This window comes from Pongo pygmaeus, chromosome 2, assembly GCF_028885625.2.
Source record: "Pongo pygmaeus isolate AG05252 chromosome 2, NHGRI_mPonPyg2-v2.0_pri, whole genome shotgun sequence".
Classification (NCBI taxonomy): domain Eukaryota; kingdom Metazoa; phylum Chordata; class Mammalia; order Primates; family Hominidae; genus Pongo; species Pongo pygmaeus.
The window spans coordinates 145,266,742-145,287,248 of NC_085930.1; the positions used below are offsets into that span (position 1 = coordinate 145,266,742).

The 20,507-nt window shown below is 38.6% G+C and overlaps 1 protein-coding gene across 9 annotated transcripts in view; it reads right to left on the minus strand.

Annotated features, from left to right (window-relative positions):
• STAG1 (STAG1 cohesin complex component) overlaps window positions 1-20,507 on the minus strand; it is a 406,778-nt gene that overhangs the window by 267,800 nt on the left and 118,471 nt on the right. For 7 of the 9 annotated variants that reach the window (XM_054482540.2, XM_063662185.1, XM_063662190.1 and 4 more), the window contains 2 exons: window positions 19,589-19,700; window positions 11,849-11,951 (listed from right to left, as the gene is read on the minus strand). In XM_054482540.2, the coding sequence (XP_054338515.1) occupies window positions 11,849-11,951; window positions 19,589-19,617 (132 nt within the window). In that variant the 5' untranslated portion in view covers window positions 19,618-19,700. Of the gene's footprint in view, window positions 1-11,848; window positions 11,952-19,588; window positions 19,703-20,507 lie in introns of those variants that run through there. The other 2 variants (XM_063662193.1, XM_063662191.1) reach the window with 1 other exon arrangement.

A 20,507-nucleotide genomic window follows, 5' to 3' on the forward strand; every position in this document is an offset into this window, starting at 1 on the left:
TCCCAGGAAATTGATATTGTCAGATTTTTAAATTTCAGCCATTCTAATAGGTATGTAGTATTATGTGCCTGGCCATAATATTTTTAATAATTTTGTGCATGAAACAAAGTTTTGACCTTTTTACTTTTTCTTTTGAGACACAGTCTTACTCTGTCACCCAGGCTGGAGTACAGTGGCACGATCACAGCTCACTGCAACCTCCCCTCCCAAGCTTAAGCAATCCTCCAGCCTAAGCCACCTAAGTAGCTGGGACTATAAGCACTAGCCACCACACCCAGCTATTTTTTTTTGGTAGAGACGGGTTTTGCCATGTTGCCCAGGCTGGTCTTGAACTCCTGAGCTCAAGATATCTGCCTGCCTCACCTCCCAAATGCTGGGATTACAGGGGTAACCCACTGCATCTCGCCTTGATCTTGGTTTTAACTGTGACCCGTCACATAAGGTTATGTGTGGAATTTTTTTTTTTTTTTTTTAGACGGAGTCTCGCTCTGTCGCCCAGGCTGAAGTGCAGTGGCACGATCTCGGCTCACCGCAAGCTCTGCCTCCTGGGTTCACGCCATTCTCCTGCCTCAGCCTCCCGAACAGCTGGGACTACAGGTGCCCGCCACCACGCCCAGCTAATTTTTTGTATTTTTAGTAGAGACGGGGGTTTCACTGTGCTACCCAGGATGGTCTCCATCTCCTGACCTTGTGATCTGCCCGCCTCGGCCTCCCAAAGTGCTGGGATTACAGGCATGGGCCACTGCACCCAGCCTATGTGTGGAATTTTTTATGTAGCTATATGTTGGGATTCAGAAAGTTTCAAACTTCAGAGCATTTCAGATTTCAGATTTTTCTATTAGGGTTGCTCAACCTGTAACTGGAGTCTAACAACATGTAGGCCTTTCAGACTAACATCTTTCACTTTAATAATATGCATTTAAGATCCATGTCTGGCTGGGAACGGTGGCTCACACCTCTAATCCCCGTACATTGAGGGGACGAGGCAGAACGATTGCTGAGGCCAAGAGTTCAAGACCAGCCTGGGAAACAAAGCAAGACTCCTTCTCCACAAAAAAACAAAAAATAAAAAAATTTATCAGTTAACAATAAATAAAAAGAAAAAATATCTAAAGATAAAGGATAAAAAAACAAAAAACAAGAACAAAAAAGTTAGCTGGACATGGTGGCATGTGCCTGTAGCTCCAGCTATACAGGAGGATGGCTTGAGCCTAGGAGCCTGAGGCTGCAGTGAGCCATGAATGTTCCACTGCACTCCCTCCAGCCTGAAGAACAGAGCAAGCCCCTGTCTTAAAACAAAAACATTCATCCATGTCTTTTAGTGGCCAAATAGGCCATTCAAAAAAATTCTTGAATAGCATTCCATTCTATGGATGTATCACACTTTGTTAGCCATTTACCAAATAATGGGCATCTGGGTCACCACTATTAGGCAATTACAAATAAAAAACATTCACAAGCAGGTTTTTCTGTGTACTTAATTTTTAAAATCAGCTATGTATATACCTAGGGGTATAACTGCTGGAACATTGAGTAAGACTATGTTTAGCTTTGTATGAAATTGCCAAACTGTCTTTCAAACTGGCTGTACCATTTTGCATTTCTATCAGCAAGAAATGAGAGTTTCTGGGCCAGGCGCGGTGGCTCACACCTGTAATCCCAGCACTTTGGGAGGCCGAGGCGGGCGGATCACGAGGTCAGGAGATTGAGACCATCTGGCTAACACGGTGAAACTCCGTCCCTTACTAAAAATACAAAAAAAATTAGCCAGGTGTGGTTGCAGGTGCCTGTAGTCCCAGCTACTCGGGAGGCTGAGGCAGGAGAATGGTGTGAACCCGGGAGGCGGAGCTTGCAGTGAGCCACAATCATGCCACTGCACTCCAGCCTGGGCAACAGAGTGAACAGAGTGAGACTCCGTCTCAAAAAAAAAAAAAAAAAGAAATCAGAGTTTCTGTTGCATCACATACCTCCCAGGAAATTGATATTGTCAGATTTTTAAATTTCAGCCATTCTAATAGGTATGTAGTAGGATCTCACTGTTGTCTTGATTTGCAGTTCCCAAATGACAAATGATTTGAAGTCTTTAAATAGTTAATAATTATTTTTTAAGACAGAGCCTTACTCTGTCACCCAGACTAGAATGTAATGATGCAATCTCAGCTCACTGCAACCTCTGCCTCCCAGGTTCAGGTGATTCTCGTGCCTCAGGCTCCCAAGGAGATGGGATTACAGGTGTGTGCCACCACACCCAGGTAATTTTTTTATTTTTAGTAGAGATGGGGTTTCACCATGTTGGCCAGGCTGGTCTCGAACTCCTGGACTCAAGTGATCCGCCCCGCCTTGGCTTCCCAAAGTGCTAGGATTACAGGTGTGCACCACTGTGCCCGGCCAATTAATTCTTTACATTAATTTTTCTCCATTTGAATTATTGGCAACGATTCTCTCACCAGACTGGACCCAGACTGATTCGTTATATGTGCACTGTCCAACATGGTAACCACTATCCCCAAACATGGCTTTCAAAGAACTTATACTGGCTGGGCGTTGTGGCTCATGCCTGTAATCCCAGCACTTTGGGAGGCTGATGTGGATGGATTAGCTGAGGTCAGGAGTTTGAGACCGGCCTGGCCAACATGGTGAAACCCCATCTACACTAAAAATACAAAAAATTAGCCGGGCATGGTGGTACACGCCTGTAGTCCTAGCTACTCAGGAGGCTAAGGCAGGAGAATTGCTTGAACCCGGGAAGTGGAGGTTGCAGCGAGCCAAGATTGTGCCACTGCACTCCAGCGTGGGCAACAGAGAAAGACTCTGCCTAAAAAAAATAAACAAATAAAATAAAAAAGAACTTACACTATTTAAGATGTATTTTCAACATCCTAATACAATCTTGTCAATTGGTAGTGATGAAGGAACACTAGTGCTTTATATCCCATAAACAACAGTACAAGTGAAATATCTATGGTCCATAGGGTTATTAATACAGAAATTAGAGTTCATTACTACAAGTAATTCAAGGGACATAGTGATTATAAAATATTTTAATGAGTATGTGTAGGAAAGCAAACCTGAAATACCTGAAAGAAAGCCTGCAGCAACACAGTAAGTAATGAATTTCATGGAAAATATGTTACATATACATAGAAAGTCATTAACCTTCACTGTTCCTATACAAAAATGATGCAATCTAATCTCAGAATTTACAGCAATCTTTAGGACGACTGTATACTACTCAATTTAAATGTGTATCTACATTTCTAGTAAAGTGTTTTAAATACACAAATAAGCCCTGCTGTGTAGGAAAATAACTTATCCCAAATACTCTATTCCAAAGCTCTAGAATAGGTTAAGTTGCAGTATGAATGTGCAATGACTTTCCTAGAAGTTTTAAGAAACAAAGATACAAAAACATTCTTTAACCTTTGTGCCTTATCTGGCATAATGAGCTGTGAATGTGAAAAAATCCACACCGTATCACAAATAATATATATTAACTTTTTGGGGGATTGCATAATGCAAAAATTTTATACATACACAAAAGATAAAGAGATAAACACAAATACCTGCAATATAAAATAATAAACTATAGTATATAAAAATACTTTTCATGGAATTTTGGTTTATGATAAGTGCTAAAAACCTTCCAAGAGAAAGATTATTTTTAGTACCGAGAAGCAGGAAAAGTTTCACAAAAAAATTATGCTGCAAGTTGGGACTTAATGAACTCATAAAATTAGTAAGAATTAGTATTAGTAAGATTAGCATACGTAGAATTTAGAAAACAAGGGTTCCAGAACGAAAAAACACAATGAGCAATGGTGTGAATGTCGGAAAGCAAAAGCCATACATGAAAAAACAAGAGACAAGACAGATACCTGACTAAAAAGTTGTGAACAGGGAAATACAATAAAATATTAGGTGTGATATTAGGTTAGTTGAAGATACCCCACACTTTTTCAAAAATGGCATTGCCTGTGAGCTGAGATCGTGCCACTGCACTCCAGCCTGGGTTACAACAAGACTTTGTCCAAAAAAAAAAAAAAAAAAAAAAAGGAGTGGGGGCACTGCCTGCTTTTTGAATAAGAAAAAACATATTCCTGGCCGGCCGGTGGCTCACGCCTGTAATCCCAGCACTTTGGGAGGCCGAGGTGGGCGGATCACAAGGTCAGGAGATTGAGACCATCCTGGCTAACACGGTGAAACCCCATCTCTACTAAAAATACAAAAAATTAGCTGGGCGTGATGGTGGGCACCTGTAGTCCCAGCTACTCGGGAGGCTGAGGCAGTGGAATGGTGTGAACCTGGGAGGAGGAGCTTGCAGTGAGCCAAGATCGTGCCACTGCACTCCAGCCTGGGCGACAGAGCAAGACTCCAAATCAAAAAGAAAAAAGAAAATAAAAAAAGAAAAAACATATTCCCACCCAGCACTATTAAAAAGGATGAAATAGAAAAAGACAAAGACCAAAGGTAGGAAGCTAACAGTACAGCTGCCAATAAAGTGAGCCCTAAAGATACAAACTTGGGAAATGTAAAATAAAGGACAGATGTGGAAGACACAGTGAGCTTATAAAGTAAAAGTCATCAGACGCTGGGCGCGGTGGCTCGCACCTGTAATCCCAGCACTTTGGGAGGCCAAGGAGGGTGGATCACAAGGTCAGGAGATCAAGACCATCCTGGTTAACACAGTGAAACCCCGTCTCTACTAAAAATACAAAAAAAGTAGCCAGGAACGGTGGTGGGCACCTGTCATCCCAGCTACTCGGGAGGCTGAGGCAGGAGAATGGCATGAACCTGGGAGGCGGAACTTGCAGTGAGCCGAGATGGCGCCACTGCACTCCACCCTGGGCGACAGAGCAAGATTCCGTCTCCAAAAAAAAAAAAAAAAAAAAGTCATCAGACCTGAAATTTCAATAGATAAAGGAGACAGGACAAGAGACTTGGAGATGAGGAAATGTAACAATGACTCAGGTTTTAATTCTGTGTTCTTGGAACTGTGGTAGTCTTTAACATAATTAAGGAAGTCAGAACTAAAAACTAGTCTAGTCAGTAGAAGAAAATTCTAAATGAAAAATTAAGAAAACAACAAAGACAGCTTAAAAAGAAGTCCAACTAATATACTTCCTAAAGTGATTACAAAAGAGTGCACATTTAAGCTCCAAAAAATTCTTTTACAGAGATCTTTGTTTCTTAGAAAAATAAAAATAGAAAAAGTAGTACAGAAAATTATAAATAGGCTGGGCCCATTGCCTCATGCCTGTAATCCAGCACTTTAGGAGTCCTACTGGGCAGACTGCTTGAGCCGAGGAGTTTGAGACCAGCCTGGGCAACATGACAAAACCTTGCCTCTACAAAAACTTAGCCGGTGTGGTGATGCATGCCTGTAGTCCCACTCCAAAGGCTGAGGTGGGAGAATCACTTGAGCCTGGGAAATCAAGTCTGTAGTGAGCTGTGATCATACCACCTTTATTCACAAATAATGAACAATATAGAAAGTATTGATTTAAACTTTCACCACTTAAAAATTAGAAAAGACTTAACCATTATAAGCAGTAACATAGCTTATACCCATATATTTTGCTGTGCGAAAGGCAATAATATATGTCAAAAGCTTTCAAAACAAACAGCATATACTAACAAACTTCACTTTCAGAAATTTAGGATTTAAAAAAACAATGGCTATACAGCAAAACTTATTTGCAAAACAGTTCATGTCAGCATGGTTTAGAATAGTTAAGAATTTTTAACATAAATGGTCAACATGGCACCAACTCTGCAATTGGTTTGTCAGTGTCCCACATTAACTCCCTGGGCCTAGTAATTCAGTTTCCAGCCTCTGCTGAGTCCCTCATACTATTCCAAGTGTAGCAGGGGAAATTGAGAGGCCCTTCCTCAAGCTCTGGTCATAATGTAGGTACAAGGGAGACATCTACAGGGAACCATGAGATCAGTGGTGTTGGAAATGCTATGTCAGTCCTTCTTTAGGCTGGATGTTGGTAGTGGTCGTCACAAAGTCCATATATTTTATATCTAGGCCTTCACCTGGCCTATGGACTTATACCCATGTGCCTGGTTTATCAGTTCAATGGTTCTTCAGCCCATTACAGATGAGAAGGAGCTATACTGAAGATCAAGGAGGAACCACTGGAGTCTGAATGTTCCTGAAAGATTGACTTAGTCCTAGCTTAGTCCTCATAAAACCTCATAACAATGGGGTTGGTACTTTTACTCTCTATTTTACAGGAGTTATAATAGACTGTTAAAGGACAACCAAGAAACGACAAAAGAAGTGACAGTCAGAGGTTGAGAGGAGCCAGAAAAACATAAAATCTAGCAGACATCTGCCACCACATTGTAACATGGTGGTTCCTATCACAACGCTGGGTCAAAAAGATTGATTTGGTTTATAATGCTAAACCAAGAGGGTGGGCAAATAAAAATTTTGGTATTTAAAAGAAAAAAAAAACTTTGGAATTTGAATATTATGAAATTCTCAACAGTCTACATTAAACTACCAAATAATTTAAAAGATCCAATTTTTATAAGTGACCTGTTGACTTACCCTTCTGGTACTCATTATTAATCTTTTGTTGTGCATTCTCCATCTTCTATGTATGAATAGACATTTAAAAATAAAAACTGTATCTTTTTATTGTTAGATATGAGTTCTAAATTTCTTTTCAAAGAAAAGTATGTTCACTTCTTTGCCTTCTACTTTTAAACTTAACTTCCTCGTAAAGCAACCTTTTTCAATTACCTGCTCCACCCTGACTCACTTCAATCCCCTGCTCCACTCTGACTTATTCCAATTACCTACTCCACCCTGACTCATTCCGATCATCTGCTCTGTCATAACCATTTTTCCCGCCAAACCACTCACCCCGCCACTCTCTTTAAATTAGCCAATCGGAATTAGTTTAGCCTGTGTGGTCTAACCCTAGCCAATAAGGGAATGACACAGCAGCAGGTGCCACATGCGTCAGGGATAAGAACCCCTTCCCCTCCCTTGTCCAAGTGTGCACTCACCATTGTTCCATCTGTAAGGGCGCACCCTTCTATAGAAGTACCTTGCCTTGCTGAGAATTAAAAGAAAATTTTATATTCAAGTGCTATTTCTTTTGCGGCACTGAAACTTTATATACAACATTATTTACCTCTCCTACTCAGCCTATGCAAATATGAAAGTTATATAATGTTGAGAATATAGAAGTGCTGGTTCTCACTAAGAGAAAAAAATCCTTTATAAAACACGAGAGACTAAAGAGGGGTTAAGGTTAGAGAGGTGCCGATTTACATGACAACTACAAGCAACATAAAATCCTGGACTAGATCCCGATTCAGGAAAAGAATAGTTTTTCTTTTAAGGGATTAGATTATGACAACTGGCAAAATCTAAATGAGATGTATAGATATCATTATTATATCAATATTATTTTCATATTTTCATAACTGTACTGTGGTTATGTAAGAAAAAATGTCCTTGATTGCAAAGAAATACACACTAAAGTATTAGAAATAAAGTGCTGCGAAGAGATATTCTACGAAACAATACTGAATTAAAAAAAAAAAGTAACATCATGTCTGCAACTTACTCCAAAACAGATCAAAACTAATAGATACCAAAATACTTATCTCTGCATATGCCATAAAAAATCCATATTTACATGTGTATATGTGTGTACATATATAGAGAGGAGAAGACAGAGAGAAGGAAAGAGTGGGAATATGATAAAGCAAATGTAGTAAAATGCTAACATTAGGACAATGTGCATGAAGGACAGCTGACAATTCTTCAAAGAATTCTTAGAATCCTTCTGTGTTGGAAATTATTTCAAAATGAAAAATTTTTTAAACACCAAAGGGCAGGGGGTGGGGCAGTGCTTATTTAACAAAATTAAAACACCATTCATTCATTAAACATTTACTGAACACTTACTGCAGGTCAGACACCAGTAAATAGCAGAAGACACACTAGATAAAAATTCCTGCCTTCACACAACTTACATTCCAGTTGTAGGAGAGAGACAATAAGCAAGTAAGTAAAATGTATGTTACATTAGCAGAAGGGGAAAACAGTTAAGTCATATTGGGTAGAGGTGGCGATTTGCAATGTTAAACACATCTTTAGGCCTGGCGTGGTGGCTCACGCCTGTAATCCCAATACTTTGTGAGGCTGAGGCGGGCGGATCACTTCAGGTCGGGAGTTCAAGCCAGCCTGGCCAACATGGTGAAACCCTGTCTCTACTAAAAATACAAAGATTAGCCAGGTGTGGTGGCGCGTGCCTGTAATCCCAGCTACTTGGAAGGCTGAGGTGGGAGAATTGCTTGAACCCAGGAGGCAGACGTTGCAGTGAGCCAAGATCGTGCTACTACACTCCAGATAACGCAACAGAGCGAGACTCCGTCTCAAAAAAAAAAAAAAAAAAAAAGGAAAGGCCGGGGTAGTGGTTCCTGCCTGTAATCCCAGCACTTTGGGAGGCTGAGGTGGGACGATCAGTTGAGCCCAGGAGTTTAAGACCACCCTGGACAACATAGTGAGACCCCATCTTCACACAAAAATAAATCAGCCATGCGTGATGGCGTGCACCTGTAGTCCCAGCTATTCCGGAGGCTGAGGAGGTGGGAGAACTGTTTGAGCCCGGGAGTTTGAGGATGCAGTAAGCCACAGTTGCGCCACTGCACTCCAGCCTGGGTGACACAGTGAGATCCTGTCTCAAAAGAAAAAATAAAATAAAATAAAATAACATAACATAAAATAACATAAAATAACATAAAACAAAACATAAAATAAAATAAAAGGAAACAATACTGCCTATAATAGAAACTCCTTATATTATTTGTTTTTGACTGGCTAAATGAAAACCAAAGATACAAGAAATGCCCTTTAAAAGTAATAAATTTTAAAAGGATTAAACTTAAAAAAAGAAGTGATGAATAGTATTACTACAGCTAAACAAAGAATGCTATCAGTTAAAACTTGACTTATTGTTCAAAATGCAGCTAGTTGAGAGAAAATGTCCAATATTTCTTCATAACAGGTACCTGAAGCAGGACTCCAATCTGATCATTCTGACAATTATAACTCTCAAGATTAATTAACAGCTTGGCATTCTTGCTTCCTTAAGAGAAACAGTGTGGGAGTTAGCATATAAATTCAAATCCTAGCTTTCCCATTTACTTGCTGTGTGACCTTAGGCAAATCACCACTTTTTAACTTCATATTCTACTCTGTAAACTGCATCTAAGACCTATTTCATAACACTAGTGTGAGGATTAAATAACATAAAAAGCCAAAACAAAGCTCAAAGTAGAAATTCAGGAAGTTGTTTATGTTACATTGTTGGCACAATCAAGAAACGGGACTGATTGAGTTAGGTGGAAGTACAGACAGCCATGTGAACTAATTTGTGTGAATGTATAGACTGAAATATAAATAAAACATTTCTAGAATGCTACTTTCTTATACTGGTTGACATTTTTTCAATACTATAAATATGGCATGAACATGCACTATTTACTTACTAGAGTATGTAGTAGTAACTTCAGTAAAAATCAAATATTTCCTACCACAAAACGGTTAAGCATTTGGGTACACAGACTTCTTTTCATCAAAAAAGCAAAACATTGGTGAAACCCCATCTCTACCAAAAAATACAAAAAATTAGCTGGGCATTGTGGCGCACACCTGTAGTCCCAGCTACTCAGGAGGCTGAGGCAGGAGAATCACTTGAACCCAGGAGGCGGGGGTTGCAGTGAGCCAAGATCATGCCACTGCACTCCAGCCTGGGCGACAGAGTAAGATTCCATCTCAAAAGAAAAGGCACAACATTACAAGGATTCAGCTGTACACACATAAAACTTAAACAGGTTCTAAGGAATAATACAATAGCCTGCTGAACGGGTGGTAAATTCTCTTTAGGAAAAATATAAAAGTTTCTTTAAGGAGACAGTACTTAATCTGAATCCTGTAAGTGAAGAATTTCAAGTTGGGGAGAACAAATTCAAGTAAGCAAACGTGGGCAATTCATTCTCCCACCTTTAAGCAAATCTAGTCTTATTTCCAACTTTGCAGTTATATCCTGAGATTGCCAGGATAGCAATGAAACTTGCCTATGGTCTCAGAAAAATCACATGGTAGTAATGGGAACTAGAATAGTCAACAGCTTCCAAGTGCAAAACTCTTTCACTTTTCCCAAAATATGTTTGTAAGGAATACTGTACCACCAAATACTTCTACAAACGAAGAAGTAATACAAAAAGTTACTATACTGCATGTCTTCCCCCATTATTTTTTCCTTTAAATAACAGTAGAGGATAAAAGCAAGTGTATAGCAAAATACAAGAAGTCTTTCATCTTGTTTTTTATTTTAAGGTTGGCCTGGAGGAGTAATTAATTAAAAATTCTGGCAAACAAGAGGGAAAAATGACTTAACTGTATCAAAATACCAGTCTTGTTGTGTAACTCATTATAAAAGACATATAGACAATAACTGGTTAAGCAACATAACCACCAATTGCAGGGGGTGGATCATTCCTGTGTCCATGACTCTAACCACCAAACTAGATTTTAAATGTTCATAAGATGATGACTCTAACCACCAAACTAGATTTTAAATGTTCATAAGATGATTACAAACTATAAAACTGGCTATTTGGTGATATTAATAAAATATTTTATACTGGGACTTCACAATGATATTGTGGTAGTGTAAAAAAAAAAAAAAAAAAAAAAGAGGGCCGGGCGCAGTGCCTCAGGCCTGTAATTCCAGCACTTTGGGAGGCTGAGGCGGGTGGATCACCTGAGGTCAGGAGTTCGAGACCAGCCTGGCCAACATGATGAAACCCCATCTCTACTTTAAAAAAAAAAAAAAGAAAAAATTAGCTGGGCATGATGGTGAGTGCCTATAATCCCAGTTACTCAGGAGGCTGAGACAGGAGAATCGCTGAACCTAGGAGGTGGAGGTTGCAGTGAGCCAAGATTGTGCCACTGCACTCCAGCCTGGGCAACAGAGTGAGACTCCATGGCGGGGGAAGGAGAAACAGGCCCTTATTTTTAGCAATACACACTAAAATATTTACAGATGGAATGATGTCTAGAATGACCTTAAAAATAACATAGGATGGAAAAAAAGGAGGAGGGGTGATGAGATGAAACAAGATTGGTCATGATTTGATAACTGCTAAATCTGGGTAATGGCTATATGGGGGGGTTCATTACATGATGTCTCCTATTAAAAGGAGGCTAAGAGTTTCCATTAGAAGAATTTTCATAAAATAGAAAAAAATTACTAATAGCAAATCACATCATAAAAGCAAACACAGAACAGTATAACCCTTAACCCCTTGACAAGCAGATAATAGTATCTTCTATAGGGTTTATGCATGCTTAAATTATGACTGATGCTCTTACAATACATTAAGCTATCTCTCAAAGTAGGATTATCTAGAGCTCTTCTAAACTTCCCCATCAGGTTATCAATGAGAATATACTCTGAGACTGGCCCCAAACTCCAAAACAGTACTTGGGAGCTCATAAGAAATCAGAGTTGCATCTGAAAAGCAGGAAGTCTTAACTAACTAAACCTCATTCATTGTTAGTGACCTTCTCTATGCCTTCACATGGACTACCATTTATTTACAAAGAGAAGGAGGGCAACAAAATCATACTACAATCATCTCTTTTTTCTGATCACTGCCAAGACAATTTATGTAAAAAAAAGTTTCCAATCTCTATTGTGTCACTGAATTTTTTTTTAAGTATTAACCATACTAGCACTAGAATTAACAACTCATATAAACTCATTAACATGGTCACTATTAAAGGAACAAAGAAGACAAGCATAATACATACTGGAGGCCGGCCAGGACGACCCCTTTTTCTTTTTCCTTTGACCTCTGTTTCTTCAAGCTCGCTGCCAGCATCGGAATGGGCAGTAGTTTCATTAGTTGAATCCCTAGAAAATGTTATATTATTTTAGCGAACAAATTAATAAGTATAATGCATTTCTGTTTCACTACTTTCCTTACCTCCTGCTATATGGCTGATTAGAAGTGGCTTATACTTCTACTTTCAGAGAAACTCTCTAGCAAACTAAAAATGTTATCCTCCCTTCCTAATTTCACATAACAGTGAGTGAAATGAATCCCCCAAATAAAGAGGGAAATGAAGAGGAAGAAATGACTGTGGAAATGATAGCTGCTATACAAAAATAAATGCAAAATATAACTGCAAAAGACTAATTCTTCAGTATAAAAATATGAAGGCTTAGGAATATTTTTATTTATTTTATAAAGTCATGAAGGGCAGTGTTGTGCCAGTTAATGTTTAACCACTGTCTTTTCAAAAAAAAAATACGAACACCTAAGTTATAAGTATTAAGACATATGGCCAGGCACGGTGGCTCATGCCTATAATCTCAGCACTTTGGGAGGGTGAGGCAGGCGGATCACCTGAAATCAGAATTTGGGACCAGCCTGGCCAACATAGTAAAACCCCATCAGTACTAAAAATACAAAAATTAGCCGGGCATGGTGGCATGTGCCTGTAATCCCATCTACTCAGGAGGTTGAGGCAGGGGAATCATTTGAACCCGCGGAGGTTGCAGTGAGCCGAGATTACGCCACTGCTCTCCAGCCTGGGCAACAGGGCAATACTCTGTCTGAAAACAAAACAAACCAACAAAAAAGACATAAAGGATACTTAGCATATAATTTACAAATAATAATAAAACACTAAACACTCTTTATTGTAAATTCCACGTAACTGACTCTCACAAAATAATTTTAAAGATAATTTTTGCCCAACTCTTATACTGGAATCTTTTTTTTTTTTTTTTTTGAGACAGTCTCACTCTGTCGCCCAGGCTGGAATGCAGTGGCACAATCTCAGCTCACTGCAAGTTCCGCCTCCCGGGTTCACGCCATTCTCCTGCCTCAGCCTCCCGAGTAGCTGGGACTACAGGCACCTGCCACCACGCCCGGCTAATTTTTTTTGCATTTTTAGTAGAGATGGGGTTTCACCGTGTTAGCCAGGATGGTCTCGATCTCCTGACCTCATGATCCACCTGCCTCGGCCTCCCAAAGTGCTGGGATTACAGGCGTGAGCCACCGTGCCCAGCCAATTATTGGAATCTAACCTACAGCTGCAACTGATGAATGAATAGTTATTTTAACATGAAAGGTGGTTTCTATTTTTGTTCACTTTAATGAGTAGGATGCGAGTAAAATGATAAAGACAGTTGTTGAAACTTGACTCATTAGTCATTGGTGTGAGCAACTTCTCTGCTGACTCAGATAAGGGCTGAGGAAACATGCTTCCTCAATTTTTTGTTATTGGTATTGTAATGCGTATAGACCATCCAATACACCTTTAAGTTGAATCTGCGTTGTTAACAATTTCTTTATCACTTTCTTAAGTCTATCATCAACAAAACAATAAATTAAGCGTTGATTTTTATCATTTGCTGATTTTCATGGTGTACATATTCCTACCATAGCCAATTTCAAATGACCAAAGTGGCATAACCAAAGTGAGGTGGGAAGTGACAAACAGTAGTACAGCATTAAAACATATTTCTACCACAAAGACACAACAGGTTTAAATAACAACTTCAAGAGCATAAATAGTAACATGAAATAATTAGGAAGTGATGAGTTTTGAGTATTTACTATTTTTATTTTTCATATGACATTTAATTTAACCTTATATAAGTTAACTTTTTTAAACAGATATGTTGTGTTTAGCTAGCTTGCAAAATTCCTAAAAATTTAATATTTAACTCTCACAGGCCAATACAAGCTGGCTTCAACACAGCATTGAAAAGGTTTAGACAGCATGAACAAGCATCTCTTCACTAAATTCTACATTACTGCATAAAATTGTAAAGAGTAGGAAAAGTACATAGCAAATGGTAAGTCCAACTCACAATCTACTATTTCTCAATCTCCTTCACCAAATGCTCTTTTAGGCTCATTCCCTCTCCCTTAAAGCTCAACTGTTAGGTCTGCTCTACTCCATTTATATTACACTCCCTTGTAGATTTCATCCAGTTAATGTGTAACTTCTATGCAAATGACTTCAATACCTTATCAGTACACCTGACCACATTCCAGATCTCTGACTCAAGATTTTTATCTTGCATGCATGACATACTTACTTGAATGCCACCTCAAATTCACCAAATGCCACATCTAAAATTGAATCCAATCCTGACTTACTTCTGACTTTCTACTAACAGAGATACAATTAACTGATTTGTTATACATAACTATGCTTTAAGTTATTATACAAATTTATTGTCACCATTATCCTGTCTATAAACTAGAATTGATAGAATGATATCAGTCTTCTTGTGCCTCCTGCTAACATAATCCTACCTCAGCCATCCTTCTCAGAACAATATAATCTGTTTCTCACTCTTTCCAGGATTACTACCACAATCACCACTCCCCGTGATAATCTCAATTCATCTCCCTACTGCCGCTTATTCAAGCCATTCCACACACCGCTGCCAGTAACATTCTCACATCATATTACTTACCCACTTGTAAATCTTCAAAGTTATCATATTACTCTACAACTTATATATCTTTAAAGTTAATCTGTTATTTAAAACCATAAATAAGACTGGGCGCAGTGGCTCACGCCTGTAATCCCAACACTTTGGGAGGCTGAGGCACGAGAATCGCTTGAACCCGGGAGGTGGAGGTTGCAGTGAGCAGAGAGAGCACCACTGCACTCCAGCCTGGGCGACAGAGTAGAACTCTGTCTCAAAAACAAACAAACAAAACAACAACAACAAAACTATAAATAATATTGTAAATGATGTCCAGGGTCAGCAAGCTTTTTCATAAGGATCCATACAGCCAGGTGCGGTGGCTCACGCCTGTAATCCCAGCACTTTGGGAGGCCAAGGCCAGCAGATCATGAGGTCAGGAGTTCGAGACCTACCTGGCCAACATAGTGAAACCCCGTCTCTACTAAAAATACAAAAATTATCCAGGCATGGTGGTGTGCGCCTGTAGTCCCAGCTACCTGGGAGGCTGAGGCAGGAGAATCGCTTGAACCCACAAGGCGCAGGTTGGCCGAGCCAAGATCACGCCACTGCACTCCAGCCTGAGCAACAGAGTGAGACTACATCTCAAAAAAAAAAAAAAACCAAAAAAACAAAAAACCATACAGTATATATTTTAGGCTTATGGGTCTTAAGTTCTCTATAGCTACTACTCAACCTTGGTGACATACCATAAATGCAGCCATATGCAATATGCAAATTAATGGGTGTGGCTATGTTTCAACATTTTATTTAAAAGAGGCATCAGAACCACTAGCAGTATTTGCCAACCCGGATCCAGTCAATCTTATTTGTCTCTACTAAAGAACAATGAATCATACTGCTTTTTTTCCTCACTACAATCCAAATAGGCCATGTTCAGTATAGACTATGTGTCAGTTTACATATGTTATCTATAATATATATGCACAAAAACCTTGTAAGAAGCATGTTATCTTCCTGATTTTATGAATGAGGAAATGAAAGATCTGAAAACCTGATAAATTTGTCCACAGTCGCACACTTAGTAAGTGGCAGAGTCTAGTTAGATCTCAAGATAAACCTGAATTTTCTATTTTCATGTTAAGATACTACAATGCAAATATTATGTTTTGTATTTATCTTGTGTGGACAAAATCTCCAAGTGCTTTTGATGCTTGTAAGTCTCCAGGCAACTATAGGAGCAGGTTGGTTCTAGAATATAATTACTGACCCATTAGTGAAACTAACCTATTCTTCAGCAGTATTGTTTATTGATGCCCCTTTCAAGAGTCAGAAAAGTACAATTTGTTTAATAATGCTGCCAGCTGCAGTCAGCTTAAACAGTGAGAACTACTGCCAACAAACAGCTAATGCACTGTTATGTGTTAGTATGTGTATGTTTAATTATTAAGACATACGAAAACAAATTCTAGGCTTTTGAAAAAGAAAATTTCGAGCAATAGAAAATATGTAAGAATACAAGGAAAAGTTTCACTTTATCTCATCCTAACTCTGAATCCCATCTGCAGAATACCACTGTTAATAGTTTGACACTGCCATAAATATTTAGGCTTTTGCATCTCTCTGTCTCTCTCTCTCAAAATATAAATATCAATATTTCAATTTTTTAAGTGTTACATACATGAGAATCTTCCATATAAATACATTAGATTCCTGAATGGCACTCCATAATATGCACTGAACTTATTTAGCTACTTCCCTATCAATGAGCATTAGTCTGTCTCTAGTTTTGCACTATTACAAACAGGGCTGAAATGACTGTTCTTGCACACAAATAAATCTTATTACACAATCAAGTTTCTCTTTAGGATATATGCAGTGAAAATGACAGGTCAAGGGGTATAGAAATTCAAACTTTGACCAATTGCTCTTCAAAACTCCTGCAAATGGCTAATGTTCACATTTATAACACTACTAGACATAAATTAAGAGCATGGAACAGAGTAAGATCAAATCTTATTTAAAAAATGATTTTGCTCCCTAGAACTCTCTAAATTCTGTCTACCTCTTTCTATCTCCAGGGTAACTAGTTTAAGTTATCATCTTTTCCCTAGATACTGCAACATCCTTCTCCTGATAGGTCTCCTTGTTTCTAGTGCTGGCCTTTCCCATCTAATAATATACTGCACTAAGTAACTTTCTAAGTATATATCTTATTATATCTCTATCATGCTGATATGGTTTGGCTCTGCGTCCTCACCAAAATCTCATCTCGAATTGTAATCCCCACCTGTCAAGGGAGGGACCTGGTGGGAGGTGACTGGATCACGGGAGCAGTTTCCTCTATGCTGTTGTTGTGATAGTGAGTTCTCACGAGATCTGATGGTTTAAAAGTGTGGTACTTCCTTCCACTCCCCTTCTCTCTCTCCTGCCGTTTTGTGAAGAGGGTGCTTGCTTCCCCTTCACCTTCCGCCATGATTGTAAGTTTCCTGAGGCCTCCCCCCAGCCATGCCATGAGTCAACTAAACCTCTTTTCTTTATAAATTACCCAGTTCCAGGTAGTTCGTTATAGCAGTGTGAAAATGGAATAATACACATAGTGAAGAGAAAAAAACGTAATTCTGAACATGACTTAGCAGGTACTGATATGATACTGTTCCATCCTACTCACAGTTTATCTCATGTCACTCTCCATCCCCAGTGCTGGAGAAAAAAATGGGGTGGGGGGAGGCTTTATTTCAGGCCTTCAAACATATCTCAGGGTCCTTGCATGACATAATCTCAGTCTGGGCCTAATAGCCTGCTCCCTTCTTCTTCCCCTAAACCCCACTTCAGACCTCAGTTCAACTGTCTCTTCCTTAGAAAAGTAGACTAAACAAAGGCATGTGTTAAAATTCTCATAATACCTCCTACTTTTCCTTCACAGCACCAATGATAGTTTAGAACTATGTATTTGTAATTATTTGATTTATATCTAACTTTACAAGCTTCACTGCAAAAAGAACTAAGCCTGCTCTACATGTTATATCTACCCAGAACCTAGTATGCTTCCCGGAATATAAAATGTAGTAAATGATAATGTTTTGACAATGCTTAATAGTAAACAGCACTAAAATGACAAATCCATCAGCAATTATAATATCTAAGTAAGCCAAGAAATAATAAGGATAATCACTAGAGTGGTCTTTATAGTGTCTACATTTTAAAAACCAAAATTGGACATCTCAATTTAACCAAGAGTACCATCTTCGGCTGACAGATCTAAACCAGAGCTCATTTACCCAGCTCCCAGATCACCACTGTCCAGTACCCACAGACATATTACAGATTTACATTCTTTTGAAAAAAATTCACTCACAATGCATGATATATTAGATATAATGTCAATACAAACTCATGTAATACAACTTTAATTTAAATATAACCTCTGTTTCATATTTTATCAAAGAGCTATTAAAGGCCTGCCTAATACCCAACAGTGTCCTAGCAGCAGGACATACAAAATTAAGGCACACAATGCAGTTTAGGAGATGGGTCAGAAAAAATAAGAGACAATTATAAAATGTTACATTAAGTACTTTTCTGGAGGCATAAGACCTGAGCTAAGACTTAGTGGCTTGGCCAGGTAAGGGCAGAAGTGCATAAGTACAAAGAAAAGAAAGAAAATACTATAAGGGGCCCTCCAAACTTAAATATCATATAAATATGGTATTTATACCATATTTATATAAGTTAATATATTTATATATATGATATCATGCTCAGGTACAGAGGTAAAAAAGAAATAAGTAGGCAGAAAATAAATTTTATCTCCCATATGTCGGGGAAAAGACAGGACAGTATTGATGGTTTTTCAAGCGGTTTAAAGAAATTTGGATAGCTCTGTGTCTTAGAATGCTGGAAGGGAAAAAAAGAAGGCCAAGAGATCAATCAGAGGTTCTCTCTTGAAAATAAGGTATGTAAACGAATTGAGCAGTAATAATATATAAATAACTGCTTAAAGTGCTCATCACTTTTATTATATCTAAATCATTGTTATACAGAATCAAAGTATGCAGATTCCCGACTGGCATCATGATAAAAGCTATGAAAGGAATAATATCTGCCATTCCTGTGATCACATTTCCCAAAATAAGTCCCAATTCTAAATCTGGCCAGGCACAGTGACTCATGCATGTAATCCCGGCACTTTGGGAGGCTGAGGTGGGCAGACCACCTGAGGTCAGGAGTTCGAGACCAGGCTGGCCAACATAGTGAAACCTGTCTGTACTAAAAATACAAAAATTAGCCGGGCATGGTGGCACGTGCCTGTAATCCCAGCTACTCAGGAGGCCAAGGCAGGAGAATCGCTTGAACCTGGAAGCCAGAGGTAGCAGTGAGCCGAGATCGCACCACTGCATTCCAGCATGGGCAACAGTGGAAAATTCCATCTCAAAAGAAAATAAAAATAAAAGTAAATCTCAATTCTAAATCTGTCCTTAACTCCAACAAATCTAATGGGATGCCATGAAAAATGTCAACTGGTATATCCCTTAGATTTCTTCTGGTAGCCGGAACACCTCAACAATCTAATCTAAGGAAAAAGAAAGAATCATAATAAAAGAGCTGTAAGTGAGCAGGGAGCGGGTAGAGAAAGAGTATGGGATAAGATAGGCGACAACAAACTATTTTTTGTAAATGGCCAGACTAAATATTTTAGGCTTTCTATGCAATACTATCACTGTCACAACTTGTAATACAAAATAGTCATAAACAGCATGTAAAGGAACGAGTGTGGCTCTAATCCAAAATTTTATTTTGCAAAAAGAGACAACATGCCAGATTTGGCCCATGGGCCACAGTTTGCTGACTCCTGATATAGGACATTAACATCTTTTTTGTTGAATATCAGAAAACATGTTGACAGTTCAATAGCAAAAGCCATGAATGGATATGGTAATTACACACCCTACTACTACTTACACTGCAAACATATTGTCCCAATATCAAAGAACATATTTGAAATGTCTCATCAAAGAGAGCATTTTGATAAAGAAATAAGTTGTCCAAAATTTTCCTTAAAAAATAAAAAAAAAAAAGAAAATTACAATACTTACTGTAACACTGGTAATTCTGAAGTAATCATTGCTGGAGAGGTCCTTTCACAATGCAGCAAAATAATCAAGTGCTGTACAACTCAAAACTTTTAAAATAACCTCAAAGGCAATCCTGTCAATTAAAAAAAAGAAATTATTTTAAAATAAAATGAGGATGACAGAATTCACAAACTACAATCAATCCACACCATTACCAGTGATCAAACTACTTGGCATTTACCCAAATGAGCTGAAAACCAATGTCCACAGATGTTTATAGCAGTTTTATTCATAACTGCCAAAACTTGGAAGCAACCAAGATGTTCTCACTAAGTAAATGAATAAATAAACTACGCACATCCTCACAATGAAATATTATTTTGCATTAAAATTAGCTTGAGAGCCTTGAAAAGGCATGAAAGAACCTTAAATACATATTAAGTAAAGAAGCCAATCTGAAAAGGATACATACTGCACAATTCCAACCATATGACATTTTGGAAAAGGCAAAACTATGGAGCCAGTAAAAAAATCGGTGGTTACCAAGGATTTAGTGGGTGGAAGGGATGAACAGGCAGATCACAGAAGATTTTTAGGGCAGTGAAACATGTATGATGGATGTGTCATTACAGATTTGTAAAAACAGCAAGAGTCCAAAAACAGCAAGACACCAACAGCAAGAGTCAACCCTAATTTAAAGTAGCAACGTGGGGTGATAGTGACTTGTCAATATAGGTTGATCAGCTGTTAAAAAATGTTCTCCTCTGGTGCAGGATGTTGATAGTATGGTAGGCTGTGCAAGTGTAGGGACAGAGAATATAAGCAAACACTCTTTACTTTTCCTTCAAATTTGCTGTGAACCTACAATGGCTCTAAAAAACATAAAGTCTCATATTTTTCAAAAGCAGGGGTAGTAGGACCTAACAGTCCACAATAGGCC